This window comes from Sinohyriopsis cumingii, chromosome 10 (assembly GCF_028554795.1).
Source record: "Sinohyriopsis cumingii isolate HCF-2022 chromosome 10, ASM2855479v2, whole genome shotgun sequence".
Taxonomy (NCBI): domain Eukaryota; kingdom Metazoa; phylum Mollusca; class Bivalvia; order Unionida; family Unionidae; genus Sinohyriopsis; species Sinohyriopsis cumingii.
Window position 1 is genome coordinate 35,643,390 of NC_142970.1, and position 27,729 is coordinate 35,671,118.

Here is a 27,729-nt window from a genome sequence, read left to right on the forward strand (position 1 = left end):
GATGGATCTAACAGTCAATAATTAGAGAGGAAATGGTCTTATCTTGAATTTCTAGGAATTCATTGAATCCAGCAGAGCATCAGTCCCTTCAAGAGACTCTCGTAATTTCTCGTTCAATCCCACAATTAATCCAATCTTATAAATTGCCTTGGTTGAACCTCACCAGCAGTCGCGGTGATTTGTGGACGATATACTTTCATTACCTGATTTTATTCCACAGATACAAATTCAAATGATAAATTTAAAGACTATTTAATTTTAAGAAAACATGCAAGAAAATATAATAATACCTAATTGTCCAAAATTATAGTTAGGTCAATACTGACAAATTAAATAAAAAGTTTAAAATGTTGTTAATACATTTAATTATCAGCAAGTTAAGCAGAATGCAGTTATACAAATAACTCGATCTCTCAGTGAGTTCTCTACACATGGCTAGTACGAATCAGCAATTTGTTTTATAAAACATTCACTTCTTTACTCTGTATTGCTGATTCTACTACACATGTAATTTCTTTGTTTGTAATATTGTAATACAAAGTGCGAGTACCTGACTCAGTATATGTCAGAAGGTTGTTTTCTTCTTCCTGTAAATGTACGATATCACAAGACATGGGGACAGTTGTGGACGTTGCTTACAATATGCATTGAAATGAAGCAAATTACGTTTATTATTTTAATCAATAGTTGAAATAAAAATTAAAACAAAATTGGGGAGCGTAAAAGCAAATGCACTTTTAATGACAATCCTCATGAACATTCTTAAACTTTGCAATACATTAATGCAATTGGTCCGAAGTTTTCTTTTTGTCTCTCTTACTATTTTTATCGCTATTTTTCTTTCCTTCCTGTTATTTAAAAGAACATAGAAAATAATTAAATGTGCCTCGCTGAGCAAGAATAGAGGGCATTATTTACTTTGTTGTCTGGTCAATTACAGGTGTAATTATTTAGTATCCTAATAAAAGGGTTTCCAACGGTCAGCATCATTGAAGCGTGTCAGGCGTAGTTTGTTAAGGCTTTGAAGTAGACATCGCCATGCCCATTTTGACTATAAGTCACTTGATATATAGCTTAAGGAGAGTAACTCAGTGAAACCAAAATCAAACCAGGGTGATCCAATTCTCACTATTGAGTAACTTGTATTTTCAGCTAATCATTCGTTACACACTCAATACCGTATACCCTAATTCACCTGCACTCATTAAAATTATTATGTAGATACATCACAGAGTGAATAATTATGCCATAAATTATTAAATGTTAATGCTTTACTGACTATTGTATTATCATCTATTCGTTCATTACATGCTCAGTATCTTGAACCCTTTTCCACCTACATTCACAGAAAAGCTGGCATGTGAAGGAAAGTCTCTACATCTCGAGGATGTACCAAAACAGGTTACTGTAGCTTAACGTTCAAGCTTGAAAGACTTGTATTTTAATTTCTCCGTTTCTTACACGCGCAATATATTTGGTATATTGATACTTCTTTAGGTAGATGACCCAACCCTAGACGAATTAGGTCAACGGGACCTTATTTTCATGCTTGACTGACACCATATTTTCAGTCATCATCTTGTTCCTCCTTATGATGGACCCTATATCACGCATAATCATGAAATTTGGCATATGGATACAACTCAAAGAAAGTAGCCTTTCCATACCAAGACTAGGTCAATGTGCTCTAATTTTCACACCAAAGAGACTTTTGTATTTTCAGCTTTTTCTGCTAAACTCCCAACATTTTGTACCCTATTTCATCAACAAAAATGAAAACTGCTATGTGTATAAATCCCAAGGAGTGTTACTCTTGCATTTAATAAACTTGGTACACTGCTCCAGTAGCCTAGTGGTTAGAGAGTCCGCCTCGGATGCGGGAGGTAGCGGGTTCGAACCAAGGCCGAACCATACCAAAGACTTATAAAAATGGTACCTACAGCCGCCTCAGCATTAAGAGGTTAGTGTTAGAACTGGTGGGCCTGGTGTCAGAATAATGTAACTGGGTGGATAAACATGTCTGCGACATGATATCCCAGTGCTAGACATTACTATAATCTGTCACACTGCAGACATCGTAGCGATGTGACTGAAATATTGTTAAAGCTACGTTAAAAATCCAAATCATACTCTCTCTCTGTCTGTCTCTCTCTCTCTCTCTCTCTCTCTCTCTCTCACACACACACACACACACACACACATTATTTCACCTTCACTAATTAAATTGAGTGTTTTGATGCAGCTCTCTCTCTCTCTCTCTCTCTCTCTTATATGATCTGCTAGCACATTCAGGGATTCTCAATAATTTATGAACAAGTTATTTAGTGCCAAGAACGGAAAAGACAAATGACAGTTGAAGAAACACACGTCTGTGTTTGTCTACACACACATAAAAATGCTTAGATAACTATTCTTCTATTAGGCATTTGAGGTTTGGTGCTGGATGACGGCCTTATTCGTTTAAATTAGGACCAGTAATTATTATATGTTTTCAAAGAAAATTATTCCAATCAAATTTGGAAGATTGATATATGTATGTGAGCGCATGTGTTTTATAACAGTGAATAAACAGTAACGGCGAAAATGAGCTGCGGATATAACTAAGTGATGGGAGTTGGGTGTCTATTATATAGGTACTGGCATCATCGATTGGTCCAGTTTATAACTGGAGTTCAAAATATGTTTACAATCCTTGCGCACTTACCATTTAATCAAATGCTAAGTAACATACTTTCCTTTACCCATACTGAGTGTCTCTATCACTCGGTGGTAGAACACATATTGCAGGTATACGAGCCATATTAAACGTCCTTTGTTGATTGGGTTATTAATTTCACTGCATGTGTAGACAGCCTTGCTTGAGATAAGGCGATTAGTAAAGACATTATTAAATGAGATGTCTAAATGGGTATTAGTGAAGACAACCTTAAGTGAGACATATAAATGGGTACTAGTTAAGCCATTCTTAACTGAGTTTTTAAAATGGGTGTAAGTGAAGACAACCTTAACTGAGATTTTGAAATGGGTATAAGTGAAGACAGCCTTAAGTGAGACATATAAATAGGTATTAGTCAAGCCATTCTTAACTGAGATTTTGAAATGGGTATAAGTGAAGACAACCTTAACTGAGATTTTGAAATGGGTATACGTGAAGACAACCTTAACTGAGACTTTTAAATGGGTATAAATGAAGACAACCCTAAGTGAGGCAGATAAATGGGTATTAGTCAAGACAACCTTAGCTGAGATTTTTAAATGGGTGTAAGTGAAGACAACCTTAACTGAGATTTTGAAATGGGTATAAGTGAAGACAGCCTTAAGTGAGACATATAAATAGGCATTAGTCAAGCCATTCTTAACTGAGATTTTGAAATGGGTATAAGTGAAGACAACCTTAACCGAGTTTTTAAAATGGGTATAAGTGAAGACAACTTTAACTGAGATTTTGAAATGGGTATAAATGAAGACAACCCTAAGTGAGGCAGATAAATGGGTATTAGTCAAGACAACCTTAACTGAGATTTTTAAATGGGTGTAAGTGAAGACAACCTTAACTGAGATTTTGAAATGGGTATAAGTGAAGACAGCCTTAAGTGAGACATATAAATAGATATTAGTCAAGCCATTTTTAACTGAGATTTTGAAATGGGTATAAGTGAAGACAACCTTAACTGAGATTTTGAAATGGGCATAATTGAAGGCAACCTTAAGTGAGGCAGATAAATGGGTATTAGTCAAGCCATTTTTAACTGAGTTTTTAAAATGGGTATAATTGAAGGCAACCTTAAGTGAGACATATAAATGGGTATTAGTCAAGCCATTTTTAACTGAGTTTTTAAAATGGGTATAATTGAAGGCAACCTTAAGTGAGGCAGATAAATGGGTATTAGTCAAGCCATTTTTAACTGAGTTTTTAAAATGGGTATAATTGAAGGCAACCTTAAGTGAGACATATAAATGGGTATTAGTCAAGCCATTTTTAACTGAGTTTTTAAAATGGGTATAATTGAAGGCAACCTTAAGTGAGGCAGATAAATGGGTATTAGTCAAGCCATTTTTAACTGAGTTTTTAAAATGGGTATAAGTGAAGACAGCCTTAATTGAGATTTTTAAATGGGTATAAGTGAAGACAACCTTAAGTGAGGCAGATAAATGGGTATTAGTCAAGACAACCTTAACTGAGATTTTTAAATGGGTATCAGTGAAGACAACCTTAACAGTGATTTTTAAAAGGGTATAAGTGAAGACAGCCTTAAGTGAAACATATAAATGGGTATTAGTCAAGCAATTCTTAGCTGAGTTTTAAAAATGGGTATACGTGAAGACGGCCTTAACTGAGATTTTTAAACGGGTATAAGTGAAGACAACCTTAATTGAGACTTTTAAATGGGTATATGTGAAAACAGCCTTAAGTGAGACAGATAAATGGGTATTAGGCAAGACAACCTTAACTGAGATTTTTAAATGGATATAAGTGAAGACAGCCTTAAGTGAGGCAGATAAATGGGTATTAGTGAAGACAACCTTAACTGAGACAATTGGAAACAACTTTAATGAAGACAACCTGAACTGAGAAATTAGGAAATAAATGATGTCCAAGCAAATTCGCTTGTCTCATGTACTAGTGTTAGAAGAATAAACATTTACACGTCGACCTTTGACTTCCATGAACCTGATCTGTTCCATCACTTTTCAAAATATGGCATTTATTAGTGACATCTCAGGAACAAATGTGGCAAGTTTCATTTTTCTGTCTTTCAGCGTTTTGGTTGTTGTGAGAAAATTCAGTATGGAATTTTAGAATGTTTCACGTTTCATCAGGGAGTTTCCGGCTATGAAGTCGTGCACGCATTTAAAGACCAAATGGTCGAGTATATATGCACGGCTTTACTCTCCACGTTAATTTCCAGTAACGATTATTGGATCCATTACATCAAATGCATCTTCATTCCTCCATCAATAATTTATGTAACACTATCGTTGTGTTTTAAACTTGTTGCAGGCATCAACTCGAAATCATGCTTTCAAACCAGATAATTAATAATCGAGCGTTTGTTTTCATTTAAAGACGCCCTTCTTTCGTACATCTCAACTTACTTCGAATTATCTTCCTTAGCTTGGAAATGTCTAGTTCCGTTGTATCTGTTATACTTGTTGCTATTTTTTTCTTTATCCGTCTCCTTCATTAAACTCACATATGTACAGTTTTTCCGCAAAATAAATTTCGTCTTCTTTCGTATGGTTCTTCGTCTCTGACGTTTATATGGAATAATTAACGTCTATATGACAGCCACAGTTATTGGAATACATTGCTATGAATTACTTATATAACTTAAAAAACGACGTCGATGCTTTTCGAATCTAAAAGTTTTGCTTCTATTATCTATATGAATCCAAATGTTTGATAGTACTTTATAGGTACTAATATTGTGTTTTTACAAGGACTACAATAAACTGACCTTAATATAAGTCAAGACTTTTGCACATACTACCAATGTCAACGTATTGGCGTTTCAAACCAAGCGGAAGCTCGCTTTGTAAACAAATAGACTACTCACTGTCCTTTTCTGGTTTCAAGAATATTCTGTTTCAGTAAAATCTGTGTCGTCTGCGTCAAATACTTGTAAGGTCTAGCTTACACAGCGGAAACCCTTGTATACATGTGTTCAAAGAGATTTAACTTCAAAATTTACGAAATTATAGAGATTATCAATGACGGTGAACTACATCACAACTGCTGCTTGAAATCATAGACTCGCCCATGCAAATATGACAAGCGTATTACTAAAGACACTACCGTTGCATTCGAAACGTCAACAAATTGACAGTGGCGGGGACCCCCGAGCGACAATCAGGTTAGAAATTATAAATTGATGAATGAAATAACTAAAGTTTGTTCGTGTTTGTAGCCTGATGTTTTTATGTTGTTCAAAAGGTATACTCTGTACGAAGATAGTTTACTTCGTTACCTTTATTCCTTTTGCGATCATGAATTTGAAGTATGGGACATGTATGTAGTATGCAACACTCCAAATATCGTTACCATGTTTACGTTTTCTATAGCTGTGGTTTGGTCGTTATAATGGGCGCAAAATTTTGGTACGCTACACATTGTCTAATCATAATATATTTAGGTTTCAAGTTTCATGAAAATATCTTGTGTGTTTCCTATGTTATAACTCTGACAAAGAATTTGGTCATCAAACTTGCCCTTGACCATTACACTAGGAATCGGAGTAGTGACTTCGTACTTGACTTGAAGTTGATGGACAGCCACCAAGTATAATAAATTCCATCCAAATCGCTCTTGGACTTGAAAATGTATAGTTATGACTCACTGGGATAGAACCAGTTTCTGGGGATAGTTATTTTGTTAAAAGAACCTGTCGAACTGAAGTCTTGTTGTTAGATATCTGAAAGTCGCTTGCGTCATCTTCTTGTGCTATCACATCTGCATTAGACCTTTCGGTTAGACACTCTGGCCTTCCCCAATGATGGTCCCTGTGGGTAAGTTTCTCATGGGTCATATCTTGTAAACCGTTGAAACTCCTACATAATACAAATATATCGATTTTAAGGAAATACTAGTCTATCCAATACATACAGTGGGTCACGCACCTTAGATTGTGAACTTGCTGCTGGGCCATAGCTTGAATGCAGATGTGATCCAAACCTTTTAACCTAACATTGGTTGAAAGACATGAGAAGAAACAATATATCTTTCCAGTACAGATTCTGTAGATGGACACTTGTTTTGTTCTTGGGTCATCACTTAGAAATTGTTGAAATTCTCAGCTTATAACTGAAAACAAGTTTGAATGGCATGAAGAAACATTATACATATATCCAAAATGACCCCTGTCCCAGTGACTGGGAACTTGACGATGGCGCATAATTTGGAAATCTAATATCCCCCATCCTAAAACTATATTTACACCCAATGTGTGCAAGGGAATATATGTACTTGTCCACCCAACACATATTCTGGGCCATGCCCCCGGGTAGGGGACTTGCCTTGAATCATAACTTGGAAAATGTCAGGATTCCCACCATATAACCATATATACACTGATTGAATATGAAAAGAGAAATGCACGTTGAAAATTTGCTTGTGGGTCAAGCCATATAGACTAACCATGGTGATATTCTATGCATTTTCCTGCGTCTCACCTTGGATGACACTAAATTGGATGGTTACCCAAGCCCAAGCAATCATCCAGTGTGAAAACTGTACAACTGACGGAACAGTTTTTCTTCAATCTATCTGAGGGCTAGAGATTTTTTAATTTCGGGGCCAAACTTTTCCAGCCCCCAGCCCCCCCCCCCCGTTCTGAAAAGTAAACGGGCAGATCCCGAGTTTCATGCAACAAGAAGTAAAATCTCTGAACCAAGTTTAACCTGCAGATTATTATTATTTATACTTTTATTTCAATGCTAACCGAGCAAACCAACCTTGATTCTTTTAAAGGTATGTTTCATGAACCAAATTAAAGCTGACTAGAAACGTACCCAAGAATTGCGACCTGTTCAAAACATTTCCTTGTACACTTTCTTATCAATAAGCAGAGGTATATGGGATTTACTTCATTTTATATCTGTGGGTCCATCTGTTTTCCTTGTTTACACTACTACAGGTGAACTTGGGATTATTGTGTATTTACCTTATAGATAAACACGTAGAGGTCTATTCCTTTTATTATTTTATTTTACGCGCGCGCGCGAGAGAGAAAGCACTGCTTTTTTTTAGGAAGGATACATTACTGTTTATTAAAACTCTTTCATCCTAAGAGCCACAACAGTATATAGTCTTTTGTGATTACATATATTAATGTGAAAACATAAACATCCACTCACGCGGTTTTACTTTTAGATTTTCATCGTGATTTGATACGAGATCAAGTTACGCATAGACAAGCTGTATTGACGAGGAAAGCCATATCCTACGTCGTAGTTTGACCTTTTTTACACGCTAGACGAGGAAAGCCACACCTGCGTCGTAGTTTGACTTTATTTACACGCTATCTTCAGCTTTTGTGGATCGAACGCAAGCTTAATTTCAACATTTTCCGACATTTCAAAACTAACCGAAACACCGAGAGCAAAGTAAAAATTTGGAAAATGTATGAGTAGTGCTCTTTCAAACATGTATTTAGCAGAAATGTTCATAACGATTGGCAAATGGAATAGTAAATAATACGAATCGTGCTCTCTGGAGTTTATTTGCTTTAAAAAAGAATAGCATAGAGAGGCATATTAAAGCCAACGTTCTATCCGCCCTCTTTCACAAGTATCCTGTAATGTATAGAATTTATAGAATTCATGTTTCCATTCAGATATATCCAAATGTCGTCACCTTACAGTTTCAATTGGAATCACCTGCATTGTTGAATGGAAAGTGCATTCAGAATTGATATCTTTTTAATTCCATTAGTATTTGTATTTTGGCTATCATCTTGTCACATTTTAATTAATACAGCGTCAGAAGTCAACACAATTTTTCATGCTTTCATTCATCATTTTCTTTAATTTGTGCTTATTTAATAGAAATGCATTTACCAGAGTCAGGTTTTCCATTTTTAATAGCGTTTACGGGAGAGAACAACTACTTGCATATATTGTCTTATAAATAATGTGCTATAATGAAATAGGAAATGAATTTATGATCAACAAGGTATAACCGCAGCTGCAATAAATGTAAGGATACAATTCAAGAGTATTTGTTAGCAAGTTTTTTTTTCTTCTTATTTTGATTCCATCAAGTAAACATTGTACAAGCAACAATGATGATGTCATCACATCAGTGGTGGTTAGCTATCTATATATCTACAGGAGAAATGGCACAGTTTGTAAGGTGTGCCAAGTTGTCTGTCAGTGCAGAGATCCTGATTATAGGACGATAATGTAATAGGGCTTTCAACCTAGACAATTAGGCAGCTTCCGCTTCTAGTTTTTGGTAGTCGTAATATTTCTGCATTCTTCGTTTTGCATTTGATCGTTTCGTTTGCATTCCATTTTTGCTCCACTGGTAAAATTATGTGCTTCAGGTGTGTGTTAGAAGAGGTAGAGAATGTACTGTTAATAGCACATGACTTCAAGTTGTTTTACTGATGCATTACAAGTGGATATCATATTTACTGGCTTCATTACAAGGCTATAATCTCTAACTAGACAAATAAATTCGATTTTGTTTCTTTACGAACATAATGTATCATATAAAGGGACGATATGCTATTGCATGCTTAGGATACTGATGTCATTAGTATGGCATAGATGCACAGTTCGAATGAAGTACTACGTAAATATTTAAGCCGATGAAAATGGGAAATTATACTGACTTTTCTAACTCTACTGAAGAAAAGACCAAGCTAGCTCCTATGATAGCATGTCATGCATCGTTCGTCCGCCATCTGTTAGAACAGATTTTGTTATTCTCCTTGCTTCATTTAACCTACACGGAGAAGGGTCATGAAACTTCGTACAGTTTCAGCTTGAGGCCTGCTTGGTCCTGAATGTATTCCAACATTCTGTATGACTGCCACAGTTGTTCTCTAAAGAAACATGGTGTAACCACTCTTCCCGAAAAAATGGTGACAAAATGGCAAATATGTGATTGCCATATTTAAAATTTTCATATTCCTCTTCCAATTAAGCTTTGAGTTTTATTAAAAGACTTCTTATGATATGTAGTGTTTCTTGAATTAAAATTGCATCAAACATGGTAGAAATGGTGGCCATCTTGAAAATCTGGCTATCGCTTCCTTTCCTAAATGGATCGTCATATCAAATCGGGTTTCACTCAGATATTTGTTATGATGTCATGGATAGACTAAATGAATTGGCGTCGATCAGACCTTCAACATTTCTGCCATTGAAGTCATCTTTAAAATGGAAACCGACGATTCGTTGAACGAAGCTTTGTTAAAATAATTCTACACACGTGTTAAATTGTTTTTAAAATTCAAAGGTTTGTAGAAATATTCGGTAAATTCAACGTTTTGAAGAATCCAATATGCTAAGATGCCATATATTTATCATTCACCCAGTCAACAATGATGACTGAATTAAGCATATATTATCCAGTCCTAAATAACACAATTTTTATTTAAAAAACGAAAAGTCAAATAATATTGAATATACCCGCAGCAGCTTTGTGTAGTATTGATCTTTCTTTACATTTTACTAAAACCTACCCATTTTTTCATGTATCATTTACAGTGGTTACTTTTACTTAAAAATAAAACATTTCGTAATACATCGGTGTGTAAATTTGTAAGAAATATAACACTGTTTATAACCCTTGATGAAGACGATACTGTTATTCTTGCAGATAACGGAAACTATCTTCAGAAACATTAACTGATTTGTGTATATGTTGCAGAGAATTGAAATTAAAAGTCAGTGTTGACTCAAATTAAACCACTAATATTTGGTACCAAGGCAATTTAACCGTTTCTGTTTTGTTTTTGGAAAACAATCACTGGAAAATAGTTTATCAGTCATTATTGTTAGGGTAACTTTATAAATACAATTATTCGACGTAGAAGAGGATCTTTTAATAAGCAACGAATGTACATGTATATCCAACATAAAATGTACATGTATATCAACATAAAATGTATATCAACATAAAATGTACATGCATATCACCATAAAATGTATATCAACATAAAATGTACATGTATATCCAACATAAATGATTATTAAATTTGTCTTTATCATTGCATTTATTCATTGAATTTATAAAGGAAATTTGTCTATATCATTGCTTTTATAATGAAAACTTTCTAATTCTACCTTTTTGTCGTTATTGATTTATTTATGACAAATCAGGAATTTTAGTGACAATTCTGATTTGAACACGTATACTCTGATTTCTTACGAAACGTTTATTCCTTTAGACAAAGCACCCAACGATATATTGCACCGAGAGTTTGGAAAGATTTGTACGATAATTTGTGTCAAAGTATTTTCACAAATATTATATAAGGTTGCGTTATACTATGTTGTTGCTGGTAAATGTAGTTTTATATAGTTTTCTTTTATCAAGCCAATTACATGATTTATGGCTAAATAATTTAGTTTTCTCCTTCATTCCCCTCTGATGGTGGCTGAAAAATAAATATATGCAAACTCCTGCTTTCAAAGGTTTTGGATTTTCTGAAAGGAGAACTTATCAGGTATTGAACAGATCCTTAATGTTGAACCATTTTTAAAACATGTTATAAAAGTATTGAATAATCTTATGTTACGAATCTATGGTCTACGCAATAGAAAATCAACAAATATCGTAAAGTTCAAGAAATAAGGTATTTCCCTAGAATACAGTGAGACAGAAGAACTTACAGTATTGTCAATTAAATCCCAAATGGTTTCTATCACAAGTCAAGTACTAAATGCATGCATGCATATATATATATATATATATATATATATATATATATATATATAGATATAGATATATATATATCCTCTAACAAATAAAAATAAAGATATATATATAAATAAAAAAATTATTTTTACTGTAAGTCAAATATACATGTGATTAAAATTTACATAAGATGATGTCTTATACATGACACAAAATATACAAGAAACAATATAATACGTCATGTGAAAGTGCATCTGCAGTTAGGTTATCATTTCAGTTGATGTGCATAACGTCAATATTGTATTCCTTTTTTTATTTCCGCAACATTAAAGTATATCTTAATGATAGCTGATTTTTGTTTATCATCTTGCTAGAGAATGTAAGTGGGTTGTAATCGCAAATGCAGTAATCAGAGAAGGAGCTTAACTAATATACACTTCAAATTGTTGCAAAGTCAGCCTCAAAGCCAAATGTTCCTTTTCGATTGTGGTGCTTGTTTATCTGTTTAGAAAAATAACATTGTGGATGATCTATTTCTTGAATCAATACTCCACCAACGTCCACGTCACTTGCATCAACAGACGTTTTAAATCACTGAATGAAATTTGGAGCTGAAACAACTGATGCGCTCTAAGTATGGCCTTTAACTTAGCAAAAGACTCCTCACCTTTTTGAGACTAATAAAACTTCGCTTTCGTACTCAACAAAGTAGTTCGGGTTTAAGAAATTATGGAAAAATTGGAACAATGTTTCAGATAATTGCCAGCCATATCCAAAATTCGCATCAGTTGCTTTTGACTGGTAGGCACAGGAAATTCAGGAATAGCATTAACTTTAACTACTATCGGTTTTTCGTGTCCCAAGATATATCCTATAAATGAAACACAAGCATTACAAAATCACTTCCCAAATTTGCATCACCGAGTCTATGAAAGAATTTCCGAATAGTCTCGAAGTAATTTTTCCAGGTGTTGTTGTAGATGATGTTATCATGAATGTGAGCGTCACGCTTATCAAAACGAGGTGTAATCATGTACTTTAAACGTTGGAAAGTACAAGGCAAATCTGTAATCCACAAAAGCGTTACTTTATAATGATAAATTTCATCTGACATTTCTTTTGTCCATTTTGTGAGTGGAATTTGCCTGAACCCCTTCAAAAGGTAAAACCTTGAGACATATTTTGCATTTCCAATTTTGTCAATGCAACCATCGATTCCTGGTAATGGAAATTAATTCATTTTGCTCATACTGTTCACTCTTATATTGTCGGTGCACGTGCTGAAAATATTATTTGGTTTCGGCAGAAGAATACATGCTGAACTCCAGTCAATTTTACATTGTTCTATGAAATCATCATCCAGCAGAAATTAAATTTCATGTTTTAATATTCCTGTTTGAAAGGGTTCATCCTGTATGGATGCTGCTTCACAGGAGTGCAATCTACAATTTCAAAGTCATGGTTATTTCCTCGTGTTGGGTAATCTAAACACAAATGCTTATATTCAAATAATGGCTGTTTTAGTTCATTCTTTTCTTGTAGCCGCAGTTGTGAAAGTTTCTGGTCTATACAGAATATTCATTATTTTTGAATTCCAAAAGATTGGTTACACTAATGTCACTAGGGTCCGATTTCATTCCATCACTTCAATCCTCACTGTGTTTGAGTGCTACAAATAAATTGAATAATTAACTCGACTATCTACATGAATATATTCCTTTAACATATTAATATCCCAGGAGTATTAATGATATAATTCAAATCACATTCTTTCTAGCTTTATAAGGACCAAAATGTTAAGTCTGAAGAGGCCGTTGTGGTATGGGAAAAGTAGAACCAAGAGTCTATCACCAGGCTTAAAACGCCTTTCCCATGTATTTTGCCACACCTTATTTTCATTTTTTACTTTGTCTTTGGTAGGGGATATACACAGTCGACCAGTATTCTACTAAATGGTAGGTCAAGTGCAGGTTAGGCTGGAGATGAGCTTTAGGGATATTCTGATTGGGTTGTCTAATCATCTGACAAGTGTGACAATATTTACAGCATTTACAGACATTGCTTGTAATTTCCGAACAGTATAAATGGTTCAAGATCTTGTGATAGGTCTTATTGACCCCTAAATGACCAGCCAAAGGAGTTTCATGGGCTAGACTAATAATTTTCCGTCTGAACGACTTTAGGACAATAATCTGATAGCTCACGGATCACTCTTCATCGGCAGGTACCTCAGTTGGACTCCAGTTTTAAGTAAGGACACCATTTGTAACAGAATATCGAACAGGTACTTCTGTGGCTTCAGTTTCGCTAAGAGCCCATTGAAATGAAAATGAGGTCTCATGATATTCTTTCTATTCGACAACGAGTAAGTCACCTCATGAAACAACTGACCAGTACATGTGGCAGTTAAAGAATAATTTTCTGATCAACATCATTCTCAAGAGATTCTTCTGCCTTATCTCTAGTAACTGTACAAGCTAGCTATAACTCAGGGAATGCATTTTCAATAATATCGACTTTTTGATATAAACAAGGCTTTCAGTTGCAAGTGGATTAACCGCAATGTTATCTCCATCTAGGGCATTGTCAGATAAATGAATGTCCTCCATGGATAAAGAGATCACTGTTCCTACTGTCACGGGTCCTGAAACTAAGTCTGATGACAAATTTATACAATGGAGAGGAACATTAACAAAGTCGCACATTACTCCCTGATTAAAAACACTTTCATTACAAGAAGACTTCTCAGAAAAAGGCAAGGCAAAATGCCTAATAATGAAAGACACTGAGAAGCTCCTGTGTGCCTTAAAATTGTAATTGGGATAGGCTTGGTAGGATCACTAATATGTGATACAGAACCTTTCGACTGGAACAGTTCTCATAATTCTCCATAATGAAATCAGGCTGGGGTTTGTTTGATTCATCAAATATAATGCTTTCAACACATGACCGTGACCTTGACCTCTTATACATATGAATATTAACATCAGGAATAGCTATGTCATGATTCTGTTTCATGTTTCAATCCGTAGTAATCAGAAATAATAACGTGTCCTTTCTTCCTGTAATAGGTGCACGTAGGATTAGATAGGAATTTCTGATCAGTCTTATAAAAATACTCGATTCCTAAAAGTTGTGCCAGATTCACATTTGGGAGTGCTCGTATGAGACTGAAATGACATTTTAGAGAAACACTACTGAGTGGAATACTAGCTGATAAAAGAAACTTTGTGAGTCAAGGAAATCTCGACTGCTGTACGAGCAGCATTTTCTAAAGTTATTACCTCTTGCTCATCAAGGTAGGTTTTGACGTCACTTATGAACGCAATTCCTTAACTCGTCATTTTCTTTATATATTTGCAGAAGCTATTCTTTTGCCTCAATCAGAAGCTTTCTCGCCAGCAACTTTAAGGTTTTCCCATCACACAGTTCCTAAGGACAAGAATATAAAGACTCTAGACCCTTTAACCCCTCGCTTCAGGAAGGTCATACTGTATGGCAAGTTGAAACAATTTGTCGTACATCAAGGACTCTAACCCTTACTGGGTTAGGATTTAAAATAAAGTTATCCACTTTAGATGACACTCTGAAAACTTGTTGGTTTCACTAAAGGTTTCACAAATATGTGGAACAATACCTGGGATTTATAAAATTCCAAAACAAAATGAATTTAAATTTCCAAAACAACGTTTTCTTAAATATTTTAGAGAAATTCGTATCCTAGAAGTAGCCCCAGTTTTCTGTCCGGAGTCTATTGTCTTAAACTAAGTAACAGAAAATAGCGAAAACAAACAAGTTTTGTAAAATTCAACAATTAATCTATTTCCCTTGGATACAATGTGAAAATTTAAAAAGAACTCACATTATTGTGAATTAAATAAAAAAAAAATAGTGTGATATATGTCTATGACAAGTCCAAATGTATGAAGTTCCAATTGAATTCCAGTGGTATTCCAAATACGTTCCAATATTGATTGTGTTGATGTGCCTGTAGTCTCAAACATCCTAATGTGCCAATGGCATGGAGTGTGTTGGTGTGCTAAGTCTATAGATCTCTAAAGATGATATAATTCAAAATGTTTTCGTTTGAATTCACTATAATTCTGAATTGATGTTCTAGTTCACGAATATGTTTGAGCACTTTGTTACTAATCAGGTACACAATAACTTTGATTTTGGACAAAGTCAGGTACTAAACACAAATTTATATAACATATAATCATTAAGAAAAGTGAATAAATAAAAACAAATCAAACATATATAATACTTAACAAAGTTCCAGAGAAAGAATGATACGTTTTAATAATGTGTAATTAATCTGATATGTATATTATTGGACCTGAGTTGGAAATAAAAGTTAAGTTCTGCTCTCTTGTACGTGTTCTATTGTTTCTGCTTTTCAATTGTCTAACTGATTTAATAATTTTGTAAAAGATTCATAAATAGTAAGAATTCGTTGCTTAGTGTGTGTGTGTGTGTGTGTGTGTGAGAGAGAGAGAGAGAGAGAGAGAGAGAGGAGGGAGAGAGAGAAAGAGAATCATAATCCAGTGTACATGACCTTGTGTTCCCATTCTTCTGTATGCATTTTGCACGAAATATCTTTCTATCACCACTATATTTTGATATTATTTATTGAACTATATTTTAACAGTTTTTGTTTTATTTTCTCAGTATGAATCTGTTATCCAAGATATGAATTGTTGACTTTTGAAACTTTTTTCTCTCTGAACCTTCGCAACCTTCTACGTATTAAAACTGAAACAAAGTATCGGTTATATTTTCTGACTCAACAGCTGCATTTTCAATACGTCTAAGTTTTCTTTGAAATTCGAAAATAAAATCGTTGTTCTCAGTTTCTATACCACCTCAATGTTTATACTTTCATACATCTACGAATTTTCTTCATACATATTTTTCTTCATTTTTCATACAGTAATGAGAACCATTTAATTAGTAATGTCTGAACCTGCAATTATTTGGCAATAAAGTCAATTAACCATCTTGTATATAAACACCCACATTTGTATTTCTTTCTAAGCTCTCTGCAGCATACAATTGTTTTCCATTTTTGTCTTTTTATCTTCAAACCATCTTTTAAATCCGCTCATATCATTTTTTTTAAAAAAAAACTTTCTTACTTTTTAACATACTTAGTAATATAATTTGTAATGATTATTACGAGAAGCATATACTTTCTATCCGGAAGTATCTGGCTACAATGTTGTCGGGAGATATGTTTAACATGGAGCAGTTGTAATTTATTTGACAAGATGATGACAATAGAAGCTTTAGTAGACTATTTATTTTCAGGCGACTTTACAACCTTTCCCATGCGGCAATATTCTACATTTACGAGCTATAAAAATAATAATTAAAAATGTGTGTGAGTAACGACATGTATCACCCTGCTCCAGCGCCTAGCCCACTCGGCCACCCACTCATCCCCAAAAGAAAGTTCGAACAAGGTCGAAGATATGGGACTCCAGGTTGACGAGAACTCAACTTGCTTTGTTTTCTGATCTGAAATACAAGATGTCTTAATGAAATTATAATTATGTATAGATATCGGAGTACCAAACATAGGGGAGACTACTTATATCTACTTATGTTTTGATGCATGTTTTATATATGTTGTTATTTGTAGAGGCATAAAAAAATACAAGTTCCTGATTGACCGAATCATTAGGATTCCATAAAATGAAATGCAGATTCAATTACATTCTCATAGACTGATATGATTGTACTGCTTTTAGAAGAGCTTGGTTTGTTCTTGAACCAATAAAGTAATGATGTTTTCGAGATATTTAGTCACACTACTTTTTATGATATTTCCAAGGTCACGCTTCGCAACATACAAACAAGGGTACCTTGACATTTAATTCGGGACTCTTTCTTTACCTGTGCGTAGTTTGGAGTAAGGTATGCTGACACAAGTCTCTGTGCAAAGACCGCAAGAAACCTAAAACAATGTAACCTACTTTATTGGCAGGTACAAGTACAAATTGTGGTCCAATTTTTTAAAGTGGGGGAAATCGATACCTTGAAGGAACAGTTTAACGCAGATGTGGTAGTGAAGGCCAAGTGGCGGGAACCGACTTTGGATAGGCAGGACGTAAGTACAATTTAAAAGATGCACGATATCTGGTCGGGTATTATGAAATACCTCTGGCATTTTTGTCCAATACTTTGCAACGGAATATGTCTGAAAATATTTTAGATAAAAACATGAAATTTTCATGTTTTGCTTTGATCGTTTCGAAAATATCGTGATACGTTTTATTATTGTAAATTAGTATTATATATAATTGGGGTTTCAGTCTTTAAATGGAAAATGTTACCAATTCGAATCAAGCCAGAACTTGTGCTACAGGAGATGCACAACGGCCGTAACTATGCTCTTACAAACTAAGGAAGTTATTTATTTTCTTTGCTACGCTTCAGATATCATCATAAGAATTTTTCTGAACTTATGACTGAAACTTTTCTTTTAAGAAAGGAAGTAATCTGAACAGATACAATTTTTATGTGACAATAAAGTATTTTAATACTAATGAACAATCAAGACAGGTTGGAAAAAATGGGGTATGGTGTTACATAGTGTAGCAGTTTGGGGACGGCAAATCTGATAAAATCCATTCTATCCAAGAATATTGCAGTTAAACAAAATTAGCCATTATAATTTGCATTTTTGCCTTTACACTTTTCCGTTATTTTTAATACTATTTCTCCAGCGTATTTCTTGAAGGTGTGGTGATTTCTTTTTAAATTATTAAAGTATGATGGATAAAATTATAATAATTTGCCTTCTAATATCTTTATTTTTATTATTCTAAAATATTTATAAAAATATCAGGTTATTATACTGTTTATATAAATTGTTACTTATTAGTATTTGTTGAATTTCCTAATTTAAATATTTTATGGATGGATATTTGTTATTTATGGAAGAACATTTAAAATCAAATTTAAGATCTTTCATTCAAATGTTGTAATAAAATTTGTTTTAGTTCTGCTGATGAATGACCAAAAGAGTTTATGGGATGGTCTGTTGTTCATCTTCCTTTGTCCGTCCCTCATCTGTCGTCCGTCCGCTGATGAATGGGATGGTCTGTTGTTCATCTTCCTTTGTCCGTCCGTCATCTGTCGTCCGTCCGCTGATGAATGGGATGGTCTGTTGTTCATCTTTCTTTGTCCGTACTTCATCTGTCGTCCGTCCGCTACTCGAGTTTTGTTATCTTTACTCCTTCTGAACTGCTTTTAGGATTGCCATGAAACTTTACATTTACGTGGATGCCATTGTATAATTGATCATAAATGAAAATGAAGTCAATTTACTTCTGATCTGACTGTCATAATAACAAAAATGAAGCTCGTGTTATGACTACTTCTCCGCGATGGCTGGTTATATCGGCATTGTGTTTTTCCGAAAGAAGATTTTTGTTGGTCCTAAATGAAAATGGTGACAAGTTGACATCTTATATGTCCACCACATAACCTACTTTGAAAATCTTGTTATCGATGAAGAATGTCAAAAATGGTTTCGACAGTCTGCAGTTTTAAGCCAAGAATTGGTGTCATCTTGAATTCCAGGAAATTCCTTTCTGCCAACAGATCGTCAGTCTTTTCAAGGGATTCTTGCTTTTTATCAATAAAGCACGACACATGTATTTGAAATCTAATACTATGATATTCAATCTCAATTTCATTATACAAGATTCAGTTTTGAAATATCGCTTTAAATTAGTAAAATATAATCTTTAACATTTTTTGCTTTATCTTATAATAAATTTTATTGTGTTGGTCCTTATCTGACTATGCAAAGTTTTGTTTGTTTCTGTTTTACAAACTTCTTACTGTGTATACAATACTTTTTACATGTATGTGATATAATTATATCATATTATCTGTATTAAATACGTTTTACATATATGTGATATAATTTTATCATATTATCTGTATTAAATACTTTTTACATATATGTGATATAATTTTATCATATTATCTGTATTAAATACGTTTTACATATATGTGATATAATTTTATCATATTATCTGTATTAAATACGTTTTACATATATGTGATATAATTTTATCATATTATCTGTATTAAATACGTTTTACATATATGTGATATAATTATATCATATTATCTGTATTAAATACGTTTTACATATATGTGATATAATTATATCATATTATCTGTATTAAATACGTTTTACATATATGTGATATAATTATATCATATTATCTGTATTAAATACGTTTTACATATATGTGATATAATTTTATCATATTATCTGTATTAAATACGTTTTACATATATGTGATATAATTATATCATATTATCTGTATTAAATACGTTTTACATATATGTGATATAATTATATCATATTATCTGTATTAAATACGTTTTACATATATGTGATATAATTATATCATATTATCTGTATTAAATACGTTTTACATATATGTGATATAATTATATCATATTATCTGTATTAAATACGTTTTACATATATGTGATATAATTATATCATATTATCTGTATACAATACGTTTTACATATATGTGATATAATTATATCATATTATCTGTATTAAATACTTTTTACATATATGTGATATAATTTTATCATATTATCTGTATACAATACGTTTTACATATATGTGATATAATTTTATCATATTATCTGTATACAATACGTTTTACATATATGTGATATAATTTTATCATATTATCTGTATACAATACGTTTTACATATATGTGATATAATTTTATCATATTATCTGTATACAATACGTTTTACATATATGTGATATAATTTTATCATATTATCTGTATACAATACGTTTTACATATATGTGATATAATTTTATCATATAAATGTGAACACAGTTTTAATAGCACTAGCACATATATACATTTCTGGGAACAAACGCACTACACATTTTTACCATATACTTCATATTTCTTTTATTGTTTAAAACATTCCGCTTTTAAAATCTGTTTAAAAATATATAGAGATCGAAAAAAACGAAACACCTGGAACAATTAAAATTGCAAGCATTATAAAAATCAGTTTAACATTAACCATTTTTTGATCATTTTAACTTAACTCCGCTAAATTTGACTATTAAATATCTGAGAGAAATACCACTAAAACATCAAGGCTAAGTAATTTAAAGCACTTAATTTATCACATAACAAACAAGACATATTGAAATTGGAAATTTAATAAATTGGAAAGTTCTTACGTTAGGTAATAATCAGATACAAACAGTGCCTGTATAAAACATGACATTTATTTAGCTTGAAATGTCTTGTTTTAGTAAGCAGATAAAAACGTCTGAAAAATCCCAATATATATATATATATATATATATATATATATATATATATATATATATATATATATATATATATATATATATATATATATATATATATATATATATATATACACATATTGGTATCGAGACCATTTTCAGTTATATTACAAAATCTACATATAAATTATAAAATTAGGGAATTACGGTCGCTGTTTATGCAGATTATGCTGTAACAAAACAGTGCCTGTATAATAATGTCAACATTCTCTTAACACATTTCATTGATTACCAATTCCAGTGAGTTGATAAACGAGTATTGAAATTAGATGATGTTTATTTATTAAAATGTGGTGGTACAATGACTGATATTGTAAACATTTTCAATGGAGGCATTTTGACGTGCTGGTAACTCTGATACTGGAGGTGGAAAACAATTATGCTAAAGCTTGGTAATGATCGAGTTGTTGTTATGATGATGGACAACGATCGTTTGCTGGTACGTCTTCTCTTGTGTTGGTAATAAGAACAAATAGTTCAGTTTGTGAGTTACATACATATTACAGTCCATAATAAGCAAGTTATTACATACATATTACAGTCCATAATAAGCAAGTTATTATATACATATTACTGTCCATAATAAGCAAGTTATTACATACATATTACAGTCCATAATAAGCAAGTTATTACATACATATTACAGTCCATAATAAGCAAGTTATTACATACATATTACAGTCCATAATAAGCAAGTTATTATATACATATTACAGTCCATAATAAGCAAGTTATTACATACATATTACAGTCCATATTAAGCAAGCTATTACATACATATTACAGTCAATATTATGCAGGCTATTACATAAATATTGCAGTCCATGTTAAGCAAGCTATTACATACACATTACAATCCATATTAAGCAGGCTATTACATACATATTACAGTCCATATTAAGCAAATTATTACATACACAGTACAGTCCATATTACGCAAGCTATTACATACACATTACAATCCATATTAAGCAAGCTATTACATGCACATTACAGTCCATATTAATCAAACTATTACATACATATTACTGTCCATATTAAGCAAACTATTAAATATATATTACAGTCTATATTAAGGCAAACTATTACATACATATTACAGTCCATATTAAGCAAACTATTACATACATATTACTGTCCATATTAAGCAAACTATTAAATTTATATTACAGTCAATATTAAGCAAACTATTACATACATATTACAGTCCATATTAAGCAAGCTATTACATGCCCGTTGCAGTCCATATTAAGCAAACTATTACATACATATTACAGTCCATATTAAGCAAGCTATTACATGCCCGTTGTAGTCCATATTAAGCAAACTATTACATACATATTACAGTCCATATTAAGCAAGCTATTACATGCCCGTTGCAGTCCATATTAAGCAAACTATTACATACATATTACAGTCCATATTAAGCAAGCTATTACATGCCCGTTGCAGTCCATATTAAGCAAACTATTACATACATATTACAGTCCATATTAAGCAAGCTATTACATGCCCATTGCAGTCCATATTAAGCAAACTATTAAATTTATATTACAGTCCATATTAAGCAAACTATTACATACATATTACAGTCTACATTAAGCAAGCTAGAAACATATAGCCAGTCTTATTAATCATGGATATTTTCTTGTGATTATGATAATGTTCGTTCCAGTATTTGCAAATTATATTATGCGAATTTATGGGAAACTGTTGTAAGAATCTTTAATAAATAATTTGCGATCAGAGGATCAGGTAGTTTTGAAGAAACAATGATAATTTCAATTGTAACTAATATTCAAAGTTATTTTGATATTTTCATGCTATTTTAGGTTGTTGTTGTTGTTTTGGGGTTTAACGCCATTTTTCAGCACACGATAGGTTATGCATGGCGCCCAGTATAAATGGTGGAGGAAGAACCCGGGAAAACACCGACCCACGAGAAGCTACTGGCAAGCTTTCTCACATACCCACATTGGTCGAATCCTAGACTCGAACCCACGCAGACATAGGTGAGATGTCAGTGATCCGTAACGGAGAGCGCTTTAGACAACTCGGCCACTCCGGCCCCCCCCCTCCATTTTAGGTATTGACTAAAATAATGATATAAAAGTTCATTAGTACACCATGTAGCATTACATAATTACATGATTATTGAACTCGATTGTGCTCTACTTAACAATATTATAAATTATATATAAGCATATATAATAAGATATGTTAATAACAAAAATGGTGCATGGTACACAGACTTTGGAATGGATTATTTAAACATGTAAAATCCAGTTTAGATAGGGGTGAGAAACAAGAGTGTGAGCTCACCCGTTCGTTTTCCCAAGGCGTCCACAAGCCTTTAAAACAATTATTATCCGAGTGTGCAGACGAGAATCTCTTTGATGACACCACCACCAGCACACATCAGAGTAAATTAATTTTATATGCACAATTTGGTATCGGACAAAAGGAAAACTATGAGAAACCATGGAAAAGCGTATGTTCAGAATTGTAAGTACTCCCCTTTCCCTATACTACTAGTAGGAGCTGACTATTTTTGTTTGTAGTAAGTCTATGATGTCCTTAATATTAGACAAATCTTTTTTATCAAATAGGATTTGACACAGTGATTGCTGAGTAAATAAGCTTGGTATTTATGTTGTTTGTAGCTTCAGCATTCCTATTCTGCCATCAAACTTGAACCACCTAATAAACGCAATAGTGGCTTGAAGGACATTGACATTATACATATGCCTGCGGTAATACTTAACAAGAAGGTAATAAACCTCAAGTTGTTTTTTTGTAAAATATGCATTATCTCAACATCTCATTTGTAGGTGAAACTTGAATAGATTTTATTATTTTCTCAAGATAGTTCTCATGCGGCTTGTGTGCGGTCATATATGTGCCCGGATATTTAAGTATCCGGAATAAGGTGCGCCAGCAAAGTGTAAATATAGTATATGTTTATCACGTCATAAAATGCTTCATCTGGAATTAATTGCACAATATGTACAAGAGCCGCTGCAAGAACAGTGTCATATTCTTCCTAGTTTTCTACTTTTTGATGCGATAGTGTGTGTGTGTGTGCGTGTGTGTGTGTGTGTGTGTGTGATTAGGGCTTTTAACGTAACTTTAACAATTTTCAGTCATATCCCTACGATGTATGCAGTGTAGCAGTTTATAGTGATGTCCAGCACTGGGACATCATGCCACAGACATGTAGCACGATGTCCCACCCAGTCACATTATCCTGACATTAGCCAACCAGCCCTAATACTAACCTTTCAATGCTGAGTGCCAAGCGAGGCAGCTGTTAGTACCATTTTTGTAAGTCTTTGGTATGACTCAGCCGGGGATCGAACCCACGACCTCTCGCTTCCGAGGCGGTCGCTCTAACCACTAGGCCACCGTAGCGGTGTGATGATGCAATAGTAATCTTAAGTGGTCTTTTCCACAATTCAGAAATATCGTCTTACTGTGGCTGAGTTAGCTGTGAATGCGGCTTTTCTGCTTAAGGCTGTGGCAGCTCTGGTTTTGCGGTTTCTGCTTCAAGCTTTAGATTCACGTCATCTCGAATATTTATTGTCTTCATTATCGGACAAATTCATCTTCTGCAGTATTGTTTGCACATCGTCATCATCTAGGCCAGGTTCTCTATAAAATCTTCTTCTTCCAACAATTCCACGCTGTTTTCTAGAATGTTATTTGGGGAGATATTTGATCAGACATGCTGTCAGTGGTTTCTGCCCCTGATTATTTAGGCGCTGTTAGTGTTTTTCTACTGAGCTCGCTTATTATACTTCTTACAGTCATCTCTATTTTCACAGACTAGCTGAGACTAGCTGAGTCTTTGTATTTGTCGTTGGAATCGTTTTTATTTTATCATAGTTATCAAGTTCGATTTGCATCTGGTGTACTCTCATATCAGCAACAAAAAAGATTATTCAGCGTCTACTCGGATCGCAGTACGGTTCAGACGAAATAGTTTGTACAGATGTTTTATACATCCTATACTGTTGATATAAGCCTTGGCCAGCGCGCCATCAAATTCAGTTTCTTCATGTCCCTCGTCAAACACAGCTTATTAAGTTTTGTGCTCAATTCTCGCGAACGCTGATAAGATTTATGCTACGTTGTCTACCAAAGATCATCTTACGTGAATATTTGAAAGTAACTGAGACCAGCGTTCGTTTGCGTTGTAGAAACACAAACTGTTCAAAACGTCTAGCATTTCGTCGTTCCTGGATTATCGATGCCAAGGCTGTAGATTCAAAGAATGTACGTATCCAGTGGCCAATTATGTATAAATTCGTTGCCACCCATCCTGCCTCCAGTATGAAAATGCCAAATTCACACTGCTGCTAGACAATTTATCCGATTCCAGACATTAGTGTAGACGCCAGCAAACGCCAAATGCATACTGCTGCTGAACAATTTATTCAATTCAAAAACTTACTGTAGAGGTCAGCAGAAGCCCAGTCACTCTGGTGTTGAATATGAAACGTGGCCTGCAAACACGTAGAAGGTCGATAGATGTTTAAGTTTTTCGGATGAAACGTGTATATGAAAGACAACTGTTCAAAACATTATACGACAGCGCAGCAGAGGAATATGCATGATAGTATTTTTACGCAGTTGACATCAGCATACTGTTTTGCTGATGCGTCTATATTGCTTTATTTCGCGCAAACATTTTTTATTGCGGAGTATTTTACGTCCACACCAGCCGTACTAACTTCAAATATAGGCACATTCAAGTTACTTGATTTTCAAAATCCTTCTGGGGCCTGAATAATTATTGGACTACATGCCAACTCGGATGTTCCTGTAACAAATCCGCCTAACCTGCGATGCAAAAGTAAAACAAAGCGAGGTGAGTTCATCTCGGATGTCAACGTAACATAACTGTTTGCCTTGGATGGATTCTCAACTAAAAGACGCCAAGAGAGCTACGTTTTGTATCTTTATATTGCTTGCTGACTGCAGATGGATTGTTGTTGGCGTCGTCAAGCCTGGACTATTAATTGTTACTCGATTCTAAGAAGATACTGGAGAACGTGTCAGAACCTGTGATCAAAATTAGCTGACCATATCCACCATCCAAGCATATGAATCGGATTTGTGCCTTCAATGTAATGGGAGAGTAAGTACAATCTGATAACTGTCGCAGTATATTTCTTTGCTTGGTGTGAACCGGAATACCATCGCTGTAATATTCATTGTTTTTCTCGACGTAAAATTTCCACAGGCCCTTTGGCGGCTTTGACACAAATTATGGAATCAAATTTTGTCATTAATATTTTTTGTCGTCTCAATATCAGCAGCAGGCACGACAAAGTTTTTTTTTTGCTTCCCATATTAAGATCAACAGCCATAGTCTCTCCACATATCGGCAATTTACCTGGTGCAGACAGCAATATCTGATTGCCCACGATTGCAGACGATACATTTTTGTATGATAGAATGTACACGACCTTAAGATAAACTATTGTTCGCCTCATGCAACAGAACGTTTGTGCTTGCATATTTGTCCGTGTAATCCTTGTTGGTCGCATTTGTGTTATCTGTAGGTGCGGATACGTTTGTAATCTTTAGCGCGGACGTATTTGGCGTTCCTGTCATAGTTCCTGCTGATCTCAGCACGCCTCTATTGAGTTCAGCATTAGAAATTGTTGACGATGTACTTGGACTGCCGTTGCCAATGACTGTCCAAAAAGCTTTATAATAACTCATTATATATAGTCTGCTTACAAAAAAGCACATAATTAATTATGACTCATAAGATTAAAAAAATTCGCGCCAGAATTTTTGTTCCCTGATTGCCACTAAGTGAAAGTAGGTCCAACTGTCCGAAGCGAGACAAACTTGTTTTATTGTTGTTGTTATTGTTGTAGGGTTTAACGCCATTTTTCAGCACACGATAGGCTATACATGGTGGCCAGTATTAATGGTGGAGGAAAAACCCGGGAAAACCCCAGAAAGAACCAACGATCCCCGAGAAGCTACTGGCAAGCTTTCTTACATACCCACACTGGCCGAATCCGAGACTCGAACCCGCGCAGACAGAGGTAAAATGGCGGTGATCCGTAACGGAGAGCGTTTTAGACCACTCGGCCACTCGGGGCCCCCAAACTTGTTTTAAACATGCTGCTTAATAATGTACTCAGCTATGACAAAGTAAAACTTTATTTGCTAAATCCCAGGTTACAAGTACAAAATACTTAGCTACTTTGATGAAGCTTTGAGCATCGCAAGTGGTGCTACGTTTAAGATATATTAGAGACAGAATAACTTTTTCCAGTAGAAGAACTGTATGGTGATTGCAATTCCGTCATGGTTTTTCGAATATTTGGCAGAATAGCCGCTATTACCAGTCATAGCAAGAACAAATGATCGTGTTGTATCAAATTAGCAAGGGATCCGCATCAATCACAGAAAGCGCAGCAGGAAAGAAGATCGTAGAAAACAATTGGCCCATGCCAGCAGAGATCAAATGCATTAAGTTAATGAAAGAATAATCACTCGTGATGCCTACAACAACTTAAGGATTATTATCTAAGCGCTGCCAAGAAAATATGTATCAGCTTGATACAAGATTGACGCCTTTACCCAACCTATCAAATATTATGTTAGGTTATAGTCTAAAAATTGCTTTTGTTTAACAGAAGTGTATAATCATGTGGTCGATATGTACCCCGAGTATTTAAGCTTTTTGACGAGTTTGCCATAGCGAATCTACTACAAAATACGAGTAAATGGGGTACTTGGACAACGGTTCCCATCAGATTAATGAAGCTAGTACAAGAATAATTGATATGATATATGCTTCCTCATAAATCTTTTCTTGACGTTAGAGAAAATGCTAACGACTGCTGCTCCACCTGCCGATTTTCTAGCAAATATAAACGTATCCTTGGCAAAGAATGGCTGGTGCTTACTGCTCGATATCAGCTGAATACTCGGACCGTAGAGGACATA

General features: G+C 34.0%; 1 protein-coding gene across 10 annotated transcripts in view; it reads left to right on the top strand.

Moving 5' to 3' along the window:
- LOC149789869 (uncharacterized) overlaps positions 1–27,729 on the top strand; it is a 186,489-nt gene that overhangs the window by 91,946 nt on the left and 66,814 nt on the right. For all 10 annotated transcript variants that reach the window (XM_089971872.1, XM_089971871.1, XM_089971870.1 and 7 more), the window contains one exon: positions 17,358–17,480. In XM_089971872.1, coding sequence (XP_089827998.1) covers positions 17,358–17,480 — 123 coding nt within the window. The remainder of the gene's footprint in view (positions 1–17,357; positions 17,481–27,729) is intronic.